The 12,775-nt window shown below is 39.4% G+C and overlaps 1 protein-coding gene across 1 annotated transcript in view; it reads right to left on the bottom strand.

Annotated features, from left to right (window-relative positions):
- The window catches only part of LIMS1 (LIM zinc finger domain containing 1), a 24,733-nt gene extending 12,937 nt beyond the window's left edge, over positions 1-11,796 (bottom strand). Inside the window, 2 exon segments of the mRNA XM_072403399.1 lie at positions 483-642; positions 11,612-11,796. Coding sequence (XP_072259500.1) covers positions 483-642; positions 11,612-11,718 — 267 coding nt within the window. The 5' untranslated portion in view covers positions 11,719-11,796.
- Positions 11,797-12,775: the final 979 nt, after the last annotated feature.

Genomic DNA, 12,775 nt, shown 5'->3' with positions numbered 1-12,775 from the left:
CAAATTCATGATTACAACACAGAAGAGAGTTAACATACAGAAAATCCTAGACAGTCTAAAAACTTATATACCGACACCAAACTGTACAGAATAAGCAATACAGCATAATTTGCTGACACACACATGAGAAAGCCTATATCCAGCTTTGTTTTGTTACAACCTTAGCCAAGTTTTATTTACTTTATTTCTATAAAATGAAGGTACTACATAACTTCCTGTCAAGTCGTGCCTAAAAAATAATGTGCAATGTTTTATTGATGCATCACTATGGCTGCTGTAGTTGAACCATATTTCCAGAAACAAAATGCAGACTTGTCCTTTCTAAAGCTCCAACCCTATATTACTGATCAGTCACAACAGGTGCAAGTGTGACAAAAATGGCCTAACTGTTGTATGGTTCCTACGAACAGAGAGTAGACAATCAGTTCATAGATGTACCCCAGTGGGAACCTAGGCCACAAACACCAGTGAAGACATCTTACCTCATAGAAAAGTCCCTCTGGAAACTGCTGGAAGCACTGAGCACATACAAAGCACTGCTCATGGTACAACTCTCCATTACTGTTCACGATCTTCTCTGCTGGAGCAAAGCCTGCCCGGCAGCGCTCGCACATGGCGTTTGCTAGAGCATTCGCCATGTTGCTACAAAAAAATACAAATATTGTGTGTTAGGAAGTTAGCAAAAATAAATTTGCAAGTCTAGTGTATTATATTGTACATTGTTTTTTTATTTTTATCCATTTTATATATGTTGGCGCTTTAAAGTCCTTAAAGTCTACTGCAAAAAGGCATCTACACACTTCTAGGGAAGTATTTGTATTGCTTGCCACACATGAAGCAATGTGTATTTGCTTTGTCTCAAAATAGGAGGAAATGTGGTAATGTATTGTTCACAGCTGTAATACAACAAAAACCACCAATGCTAGGGGGGAAAAAACGGCATTCAAATATTTAACATATTTACAAACAGCTTGGTTCGTAACCACAGAAGGGTTTTAAACTTGGTTTTCATTTTAACTTGCAAATGTGCACAAACTTTCAAATGTGAAAATTAGCAAATTATCAAAATGGATTCCTGAAAACCGATATGAGCAAGCACTGATATAAGTAGAAACAACAAACAGTATTTTAAAAAAGTTTTTTTTTTTTTTTTTTTGCTGAACTAATACAAGCTCGTAAAAGTACCAATGACAAATAGTTCACTTATAAATAGAGCAGTGTAACAGGCAATCTCACTGCAGCTGTCCATTTCCTTCTGTCAGAAACAAAGCAAACACTTTCAGACAGCACTACTCTTCCTCTGCCCTGGTTTCCAGATTGTGTGCAGATTTTTTACAGCACAGAAAATAAAAATCATATCACCTATTGTACATTGTCAGGCACAGCGTTTTACACTGACAGCCACCATACTGTCTCTCCCCAAATATAGGACAGATTGTGAAGCACAGTTACAATATGATGATACAGAAGCAGGCATGGAGGGCAAACATACAATGTTACAAAATGGCAGAGCTGACCGCCCTGGATAGAATTTGTTACAACACATGGTAATGGCTTTAGATAAATGAAGTACTTGTACATGGTAGTAGAAAGGGCTCATTTTTAATAAACCAACACCTGGGCACATATCCCTGGAGAATGTAAAGGTTTCACATTTAAAAATGGATACTTTTAATAAAGAAATAAAAAGCAGTCATCCTTTTTCAAAGTATAACGAAGAAAACTTTTTGTTGCAGAGTTGGAAGTATTCTAAGGTTTCTCCTGATGTCTATGTTTCTATTAAGGAGAGTCACTCTCCCCATGTGCCCTGGTCACCTGAAATGAAAGTGAAGAGGGTAAATCCAAAATTGAGAGTTTCCGTCTAAATAGACAGAGGAAAAATCCTCCACCTTTTCCGGAGATAAAAATGTTCCCATGACACCCGTCTATACAAGGCTTATCCTTCAGGGAGGACATCTTTTACTGTTCACATCATATCTAGAAAGCATTTTGCATTACGTTTTAAAGGATTTCCTCTCACATCTTGTGGTGTCTACAAGACCGGGTAAAAAGAACAGATTCACTTTTACTTCCTGTCCAACAGACACAAGAGAAGATGAAACTGACCAGGGGAAATTCTCCCTCAGTCTGCGGTCTCCATAACAAGCATTCTCACTGGAAGATTTCTGCTCAATTTCAGTTCAGGCACCATCTCAAATTTAGAGCTTTTCTGAACTTTCAATCCCAGTGAATGTGGGTACCAGGACAAATAAAGAAGGTGATTTTTCCCAACAGGGACACAAAAAGCAATGATAAACAGACCATGGTCTTTAGGATTAGCACAATTTAGTGAGCTAATGACAACACATGCAAGACACACACACGTATATCCCAACACCTGTTACGAATGTGCTCAGAGACAAAATAGAAGGGAGGAAATAAATCATATCCCTAAAAGCCTCCTACAAATTGGGTATGGCAGCTCCCATTTTCCATTCTGGCAGGATAACACATACACCTCCACCTAAAATCTAATACAATATATTCTGGAGGTGGAAACAGGTGAATCATTTTCAGATTTTTTCAGAGTGATATCAGAACTACCGGTATGGATTTCACGCAATAAGGTAACAAATAGGAAAAAGAGAGTGAGAAACAAAAAGCTTAATGTTATTGTGAGATGGAAAAAAGTGACTAATTATAAAACGTTTCCCCTTTTCTTTAGAATTCAAGTCTCTTTTTTCTGACTACAAAGACATAAAAGTACAGATACACAACCCTCCATGGCACACAAAGTATTTTTCCTAGCTGACTTTCATAAAGACTAAGTAGTGAACCTTCCTAAGTGTTGTGACAGTATACATGTAGCACTAAAAACATACAATGAGAGGGAACAATTCTTTTGTTGTGCTTTTCACAGCAAAGTTGAGTTACCCTAAACACACAACATTTCTTTGTACAGAACAGATTTAAGCCTGAAAGCCACTCAGCCCAAAAGCTTCACCTGCGACATACACCATTATCCAACAGGACTCCTCATATTCACTAATTGAAGCAATTATTCCAGTTTGTGATCCAGAAAAAAAAAATATCTCCACTCACAATCGGGCATAGAAGTCGCAAATTTCTTTGTATACTTTGACATCACTGCGTCTCCTCTGCAGATTGGAGACTGGTTTTTCATCCTCTCCCCCGCTCTCCTGAGGGACACAATTACTACTGACTTGCATTGCAGGCAGCTCCCCATTCTCTGGAATATCAGGGTGTAACCTGGACTGAACTTCCATCATTTTTACAAATCTACAGTAACACAGAGCTCATCCAGGCAAGGAACAAGTGTTCCACACAGTACTGCTGGCTATTCCAGTGTCAGACTGACACCGTGACTCATACCAGGATACATTACAGCGCTGCCCACATTCCTCAGCACAGATTCCAACTAAGGCTGTGGAGTAGAAAATACGTCACTGGTGATAGGTGGGACTCCGCTGCTCGCTGTTGATGTTAAAAATTCCATTCCCTCCAAAGGGTGGAAGGCAGGCACTGAAAAAGAAGCTCAAAATGGTTTATGGCTCTTTCAGGAGACACGATTCTATCCACTCCCTGACCGAATTTCAATACCCTGCCCAGCTAATACCCACAAAACAAGCACCATGTCGCTTATTATGCCAAGTAATATTTACATTTCACTTCAAGCTGCATGACTGTTAAAGTACAAGCACATGTTAAGAACCCTCCACCCTCTCTCCATAAAACATTCCCTATTGGCAGAGGCCTCCCATGGTGCCAATAATTCCATGGACTGGAATAGAACCAATAGGCCCAATCACACCTCACCGTTCTAGTGCACTGCAACAACTCATACACCATATTATACACCATTTGTCATGCATTCGTGTGTGTTGCATTAAGGCAGCCCATTTACATGGATAGGCTGTGTACCGGGAGGACAAAAACTACCGAACAAACATCATTTTTGTCTGCCATTAACAACTATATTCTGCAGCATTTTTTTTTTACCAGGTGATCCTGCCAGCAAAAACTTTAGATAGGCACTTCCTTTCACAGGATGACAACAAGCTTCCTTCAGCCCTGGACAAGATAAGGGTGGGGAGCACGAACAGCAAATCGCATTCTACTATATTTTACTGACAAACACTGGGAGCATGCCAACCTGAGAAGAGAGCACAGGATAACACCATCAGTGTTGAGATTCTTCTTTGTCCACTCCATAAATCAGGTTAGGAATGTTGAATTACATGTTCCAAAGAAGAGAAGAAGTGAAGTCTGGCAATGGTCGAGATTCCTGGATCATAAGTTAGTAAAACAAATTTTTTTTTTTTTTTTTTTTTTTTTACAGAAATGACATTTGTATATTCACAATACTCCTATGATCCACTAGCTTTCTTACTTTCCTAGGCATCTACCCGCAACAAAGTAATTAAGCTGGGAATTTCATTTGTTGCATGCCCATTTTGAAAAAGCAATTCAAACATCATCAGACTGACAAGAGCAGTATTTTTTATAGGTGGTAATGATAGCCCCTCAAGCAGGATGCCATGTCACATCACACACACTGCCCAATACCCAGATTGGGGGGGGGGGGAAGCTGCAGTGGCACATAACAAAGGCAAGGCCTTGCCATAGTATGAAGTAATAGAAATCACACGTATGACCAAATTCCAAGCTTTCATAATATGTGGAAGCCAATACTGACCTTTAAACATAAACGTGCATATGTAGTCATATAAACCAAGTGAACCAAATCCCCCCTTTCCTAAAACAACTTAATTAGACAAAATTTTGATGGAAAACATTTTTTTAAACAAGAATATCGTTTGATTCAAACTAGGAGTACCATTAGTGATGAGTAGACAATAAATAGGAGGGAGGCCTTTCAAAATGAGTTTGCAGCCATTATTACAATGTAATACATTACAAAGCCTTATGAATATACAGCACAACATTAAAGCTTTGAGAATTTTACCCAGTGACACACACACACACACACACACACACACACACACACACGAATATTTGCCCCCATTGAAAGATTTCACCTGTTTCTGTTTAATTTTTCAGCTGTTCTGGTAACTCAACACCTGCAAGACTGTTAGCAAGATGTTCTGATGATAACTGAGTAAGTGAATGTTCAGACCGGGTTCTGAAACACGCAGCTGTTAAACGCTCCTGGAAGCCTAATCTGCACCTCTTCCAGGATTGTTTTCAGGCAAAACAAAGCTGCGTTTGCAAAAACCCGTACAAGCTTTCATAGGTGTTTGCAGGTCTATGGAGACGTTTGGCAGCCAAACAACCATAGAACATACATGGAACTTCTGAGCAAATGCTTCTAAAAGCCTGCACAAAAAACAGGCCCAATCACTTTCATTTAAACTATTTTTTTTTACAAGGCTTTTGTTTGTGTTTGCAGGCTGGAAAAACGCTGAGGTCTGAAGCTGCCCTAAAGGTTCAATTTAAAGTATTTAAAAAACAAAACCTTTCAGTTTCGGATATAAATGTGGAAGGGCTAAAACAACTTTTTTTTTTCAGTCCTGGTGATTAATGTCTCAAGTACAGAAAGTTTTGGGGTTCTTGAGAAAGACAGGATTCCAGTAATGTAGTTCATGTTTGCCCTTCTGAAGTGTGGGAGTTCAGTCCGAGATCTCTGCTGAAGGATAGGAGTTCAGATTGATAATCCCTGTCAGCACAGAGTGTATGTCTAGGCTTTTGGGTTTTTTGATCAGTACAAGAAGGTGTGTGTGGGGGGGGGGGGGGGGTCCACAGACACGATAAGGAAACTTTTCAAAAGTCAATCAAAAACACTGAATTGTTACGATACATTTGCCATCTATAAGATTTATGCATTGTCTGAAACCTCATGTAAGCCAAAGCAACATGAATGTAAGATGAGAATCAGTTGCAAGCAGGTGGGTTGTTTATTGCAAGATAGATAGGCAATTTACCTTCTGCAATAAAAACATTCTTACCTGACTGTTCACAATGCCATGTTCAGCTCAGTGTACAATGCTGGGGTTGAACAAATTAACTTGTCTAGTTAATGTGTCATTCTGGCCTGGCCAATTAAGAAGGCGTAAATTTCCAAACGATTAGATCTGCCTCTGAATCTTGTGATCCCGCATGGCTGAGACAATTACACCGTGGCCCTAAAGAACCAGTGTCTGCACATTTGGAAGTTGGTGGCAATGACATTCACTGCAGACCCTATTCATTTCCTATGGGGTTGCCGCAGGGAGATAAACCCTCCACAACCAAAAATATGATTCTAGCCCAAGGTCCATGGTAAAAAGCCTGCATCTTGGACACATACTGCGCGTCTCCATTCCTATAAAGAGATGATCCTAGCACAGGGCAGGATTGAGTCATGTGACAAGAGGTAGCGAGGAGGGGTACGTTTACCTTACATTGTCACATGACTCCCCCTAGTATAATCTACCATCAACCTAGCAACAGCCTAATTACCCGACTTTCAGCAGGAAATTATGAAAGCGACATTACATGTCTACAGCTTTAGGTCGATTCAGAAAATGATCCATGATTGAAACAGTCAATGAACAGCTTTAAGAATTAGCGTGATCAAATACCCAACCAGGGCAAAATTTATCACTAATAAAATGACAAATAAAATGGCAGGAAAAGCAAGAATAGAAAAATATCTGCAGGGATGCTTATCTGCTGGAGAACACCTGAAACCATACTATTGTGCATGAAGCCATTTCAGATGGGTGTGTACAGGTAATTCTTTTTGCTATGGCCATCATCATCGCCTGTGGTCCTCACACTACTAATTGTTAACCATAAGCAACAACAGATAGAATACAATAGTAAATATTAGGTCAGCTTTAACCAGAAGGAATGTTTTCCTCTAATACTGAATCCTCAGGCATTCAACGCACCACCAGGCTGATAGAGAATGGCTATCACTACACCAAGAACTGACAAAACAAAGGGTAAGAAACCTGCTGGTATGTTGGAATAGGTGAACCCAACTACACACATGGTACACTCTTCCACCAACAAAAACGAGGACTAAAATGATAAAGAAGGGTTACATGTGCAATTGTGTTAGCATGTGTTTTCAATGCACAGGCAAAAAAAATGTGTGTGTAATTATAATATATATATATATTTATATGTCTTTGCTGTGCCCTGGTTTATATACACACATATATATATATATATATATATATATATATATATATTGTGTATATAAACCAGAGCACAGCAAAGGTAAATAAATAATTTCATATTTTTATTTAGTACATATTTTCGCATAAGTACAGTATAGCCTTTTAATAATGTGACTGGATGACACTGCAGCAATGCTCTCACAGCAGAACTACTGAACGGCTCAATAAATGGCTATAGTTAGCTTCACTTTAAGCTCCATTAAAATGATAGTAGATGGCAAAATCTGTCTGTATTGACTCTATAGTCCTTGTACACTCCAATTACTCCTGCTGGCAGGGAATCTGGCTACATATCATGGACACAAGGTGCATTACTGCAAACAGGGCCACCTGTGTCAACCAATCAACAAGGAACCCTGACTTAAGCTGCGTACACACTTCCAATAATTATCATTGGAAACCAACGAACCGATCAGATGAAAATCATTCACAAAAAAAGGTGACCAGGGACGCCGACGAACAAGGATTGTCATTGAAAATGAATGACCGTCAAGACAGGATCTGATTGGCCGACGATTGTTCACTATCTATTGTGTGTACGGTCATTCAGTGATCGTGCACGTTTCTGCAATACACTTTCTCCTTTACATGTCACTCCCTGCATCATTCAAACGATTGTATCTAGTGTGTGTACACTATTGGTGGATTATATTTGAACGATTGTATCGTTACAGCATGTACAGAATTGTGCACAATACGAACCAGGACACTATCTGCATGGAGTTTACAGGTCCTCCCTGAGTCTGTGTGGGTTTCTTCCCACATTAATAAAACTAAACAAAACATGTAGTTAGGTTAATTGGCCTTAGACTATGGTAGGGACATTAAATTGTGAGCCCCTTTGAGGGACAGCCAGTAACATGACTATGGAATTTGTAAAGCACTGCACAATATATCAGCGTTATATAAATACTGTGTAATAAAAGGAAAATCTCCCTAATGAGACACTTCATGTTGTCACAAATGCAGCTAAAGTTTTCCTAATTGGACTTTGTATTTTCCCGCAAGCTAAATAATTTTCATTCACTCAACATACAAAATGTTTAAACCATGCATTGACTCAACGGCATAGAGCTTGGTACTTATTAAGGGTTATTTGTTTAGACCTGACCTGGTATGAATAGCACCCATGTATGAGCACCAATATATGTGTGCCAGATATGGTGGAAGAGAAGGACAGAAGAGGTGGAATCTACCATACATGTCAATGTGACCAGGAATCAGAACAGTTATGAACTCAATATGTAAATGACAACTATTTTATTTGTACTGCCAGCAGCTCAGTATGTAAATGACTACTGTCTTTCCATTTCTGCTGCAACAATTCTGACTGAAGGAAACTTCACAATATATGTCAACAGTGATTAAGCACAGACTCACATCCATACAACCTACTCAATATCCTGTTTCCCCACATGCCAGGTCCCACTAGCCCTTTTATGCTAATACAGTCACAGAGTCTCATCTGATACCCAAATGCCTGAAGGTCGCTTGCAACATCCCTCAGAATCTATAGAACCCACTTGAAAATGGTATTTTTCCCTAAGGCTGCGTACACACGTGCAATAATTGTTGTTGGAAACGAACGATCCATGAAGGATCGTTTGATAATTGTTAAGAAAAAAAGAGCACAGGGACTGGTCAATGACGCAGACGGACAAGGAATCTCGCTGTAAACGAACGACCGTCCTGGTGGATCCGATTGGGCGACATTATTCGTAATCTATCGTGTGTACAGTCGTTCCGTGATTGTGGATTGTTCTGTGATACACTTTCTCTTGTACATGTCACTTCCTGCATTGTTTGAATGAATGTTCAAACGAATGTTCCTAGTGTGTACATTATTGGTGGATTATATTTGAACGATCATATCGTTACAGCATGTACAGAATTGTGCAGAATACGATTGGGAATTGTTCGTTTTCAAACAATAATTATTGCAAATGTGTACCTAGCCTTAATCCTCCAGGCATGCTGGTACAGGGCTGTGACAGAAGTCCTGACAAGTGCTTTAAAAAGAAAGTGGTCTGTGTATTTATTGCTTGCATTCAAACACAAACCTGTGTTCCTAATGAATTCTTTATCACCTTTCCTGTACAACTTACAAAAAAAGAAAATAGTGAATACATAACAGTTCATTCCTATAAGATGCATGGATTCCTTTTTTTATGTTTTAGCGAACTACTAAGAATCATTTACTCATCATTTACTAATCACCCTTTTATGTACTGAAAATATACTCTAGGACAGATAACCTATAACCCATGCAACGGGAATGTAGTGGTGGGTTCCTTATCTTTACCTTGCTTGTTGGTTTGCAGCATTCTGCCGTTTGTAGAAGGAGTGGAGCATACACAGCTTTGTGTATGGTCTTGCAAGCTGGGAATGAATGAACCAAGTTACCCCATTACAACCTTGTTAATTAAGTAGGCTGAATACTTGAGGCCAGAGGTAGAACAGGTGTTGTGTGCTGGCGATTAAGCAAGGAGAGGCAAGTTTGTTTAGTTCTGCTTTAAAATGAATGTAAATATTAAAAAAAAAAAAAAAAAAGAGATGCTATTAAAATGTCATTACCGTGTGTGCTCGCTCTGGACAGATTCACCCACTTTTTTTTTTTTTCCCACCAAGACAGAAAATTTAGAGAGACAATTTTAGGTTGTCATTAGAATAAATGTGGGAAAATTCTCTAATAGGGACACTTCTTTTATGGAGCCACCTACCTGTGGAGATATTGCGGACAGCTCACTGTGGAGATATATATTAGGATAAGAAGTAGAGGGAAATCTCCTTAGCGAGAAAAGGTTTACTCATTTCCTGCTCAATAAAAGGAGGAAGTCACAACAATATATGCCTAGAGTATCCAATCGTGTTTAATGTTTTAAAGGCTTGTACATATGGGCTTTAGCAGATCCTAAAGAAAACTGTCCACTACATCGGAACTACATCCACTTACATTGTCCTCCCCCCTTCAAAAAAATTAGAATCATACTCATCGACTTCTATCTTGCTCCCATTGTCCCTTGGCGAGAATGATGCTACTGACCACCCAGGAGAATTGCTGTGGAATGAGCTAGAACATCTTCTCACAAGATTTCAACTATTCTGCGTTTTACTACAAGCCTTCATTTAGAAGGCAAGTCCAGTTATTAAGAGTAATACCGGTCACCTTATCACATTTTTTTCCCCTCTCTGCCCCCATACCCACAATTCCTTGCTCCAGCTTTCCTAAATCTGCTCCCAAAGGTCCTTTTATTTACAAATCACAACATTCAATCATGGGGCTGCTGCTGTTTGTTTGAGCTGCATCATAAAGGCAGAGAACTGAGGCTGTAATTTGCAGGCACAGTGGAACATTAAACACAGCAATGGAAATTACTAGTGTAAATAATTATAGTAGCAACCTACAGAAGGGTGAGTGCCAGTCTGTAATGTGACCGAAACTCTTATTTCTCCTAATAAAGGACTCCTGTATGATACCATTGTACTGTCTCATGGAAACCACCACTGCCTTCCTAAAATTCTAGTTGCCTGGCTGCCATTTACATTCTTTTTTGGCAGGCTTGAACACACTTGCAGCCAGGGAAATTATAACTTCTATCTTGCATACATGTTTTGGTTCAATAGCTAAGCAATATACTGAGGCCAAGGGGTTAGTATAGCAGCCAGGCAGCAACATTGTAAAACAAATATTGGAAACCTAATTCTGACAATAACTATGGTCAGGCAAGTACACAGATAGCTGGGGTACAGGGATCAAACACCAGTTACTTGTGTATGTGGATGGCAAACCTTATGAGTTTAGGGTCATTGAGCTTACTGAATGATATTTTACTATGATATTTTCTAACCTGTTTAAGCTAATACATTACCATATGCTAGGTTCAACAGGTGGACACTTCAACTACACAAAAAGGCTTCTGCAAACAAACCTCAGAAAGAAAAACCCTGATTACTGACTGCCCATTGGAGGTCATAAGTAGTTCTACCACATTCTTCTTTTAGCTAAGTCCCTTCAGTCAGCACTGGTGATACAAACAGGATCCAACATGTACAAGGATATCAGTATTCCAAGACACAGAAATGAGAAACAGAAATATATCATAGTCCTACCTAACAGCTCAGCACTGGAAGCTGCACATCAGTGTGTATATATCAGGGACAGGACCTTGCAAAAAGCAATAGCCCTTCAAAAAACGAAGAAACAAAACTGTACTAAAAGAGCTGCATAGATTAACTAAATTCTATAAACTACAAAGCAAAATTGTCACTTATGACAAAATGACCAGTATAGCATTACAACCCACACTGAGGATGCCGGCATTAAGGTAGCACCAAGGTTAATAGATCACAGATTCAGCCTAGCGAAAGGAATGCATCTACATTTGCAGCACACTTATCAGCTGATACAAGTGAACACAACTCACCTCAGTTTATCTGTATGGATTCCATTAAATCCTAAACTGTCTGGACGCTCCTTTCTCCTTCTGTACAGGTCTGACTGGGACAGCTCTTTCAGCTGCAAAGCATTCATCTTTAAAACACAAGAATGCAGCTAATCCAAACGTAGATAAAGTTGAAAAAGAGAGAAAGCTGAGTTGTGTGTGCACACCTGCACTGTTGCAGAGAATCCCTTGCCAGAAGCACTCACAGCCTCTTCCTGTTTCTCACTTGCACACACCCATCTACAAGGCCACTCCGGTATGCTCTCCTTATCATAGACCTACACACCTATGGGACGGTCTAGAAAAGCTATTTGAAAAGCTGGCTGGAGGCGGGCTGGCTTGGGTCATCTTTTGTCCTTTGGAACTGCACACACACAACCTCATTGTTGTGCAAAGTGGACAGGCACCCACACCAAATAATGCAAAGTCTATGCATCAGAAAATACAGTACAGCTGCCAGGACTACAAATTGATTCCCTGCTTGCCCTAGTGTGTCATTTGCTGGAAAAACTACAACTCCTCTCCTCTCAAAATAGCAGCCCTCCAACAGAAATCACTAAAACAGTCAGTATCTGTCCTACCTAAAAGTATTTCTTATGGTAAGAAAACATTGTAAGCATTTTTTTTTAAGTCCAGCATGCTGAATCTCATCCATTGTCCCATTGAGTACCAATATATTGTATACCTAACAAAATATGTATAAATAAATGACAAAATGTAAAATAAAATTCCATGGTCACCCCTCACATAGTACCGAAGAGCACCTGGATTTGGGGGCTTTTAAATTCCTTAAGGTATGACAGAGAACTAAAGCACTCGTTAATCAGAACTAATGCTATAGCAAAAATATGGTGCCCAAAACAACCAAACAATTCTTATTTTCTGCATTTGTGAGGCATTTTTGCCTTTCTGCATTTTTTGTAGACTACAGACCACTGAAAATTATTTTGAAATCACACTGTTATTTTAAAGAAAACATGACTGGGCTCACATCAACTTTAATGACATGGTGGGCAACAAGTTACCGTATTTTTCGGACTATAAGACGCACTTTTTCTTCCCCAAAACTGGGGGGGAAAAGTGGGTGCGTCTTATACACCGAATACATGTTAAATATACCGGTAATTAAAAAAAATCATACTCACC

This window comes from Pyxicephalus adspersus, chromosome 1 (assembly GCF_032062135.1).
Source record: "Pyxicephalus adspersus chromosome 1, UCB_Pads_2.0, whole genome shotgun sequence".
Taxonomy (NCBI): Eukaryota; Metazoa; Chordata; class Amphibia; order Anura; family Pyxicephalidae; genus Pyxicephalus; species Pyxicephalus adspersus.
The sequence above is the reverse complement of the archived record's forward strand: the minus strand, read 5'-3'. Positions and strand labels throughout refer to the sequence as shown.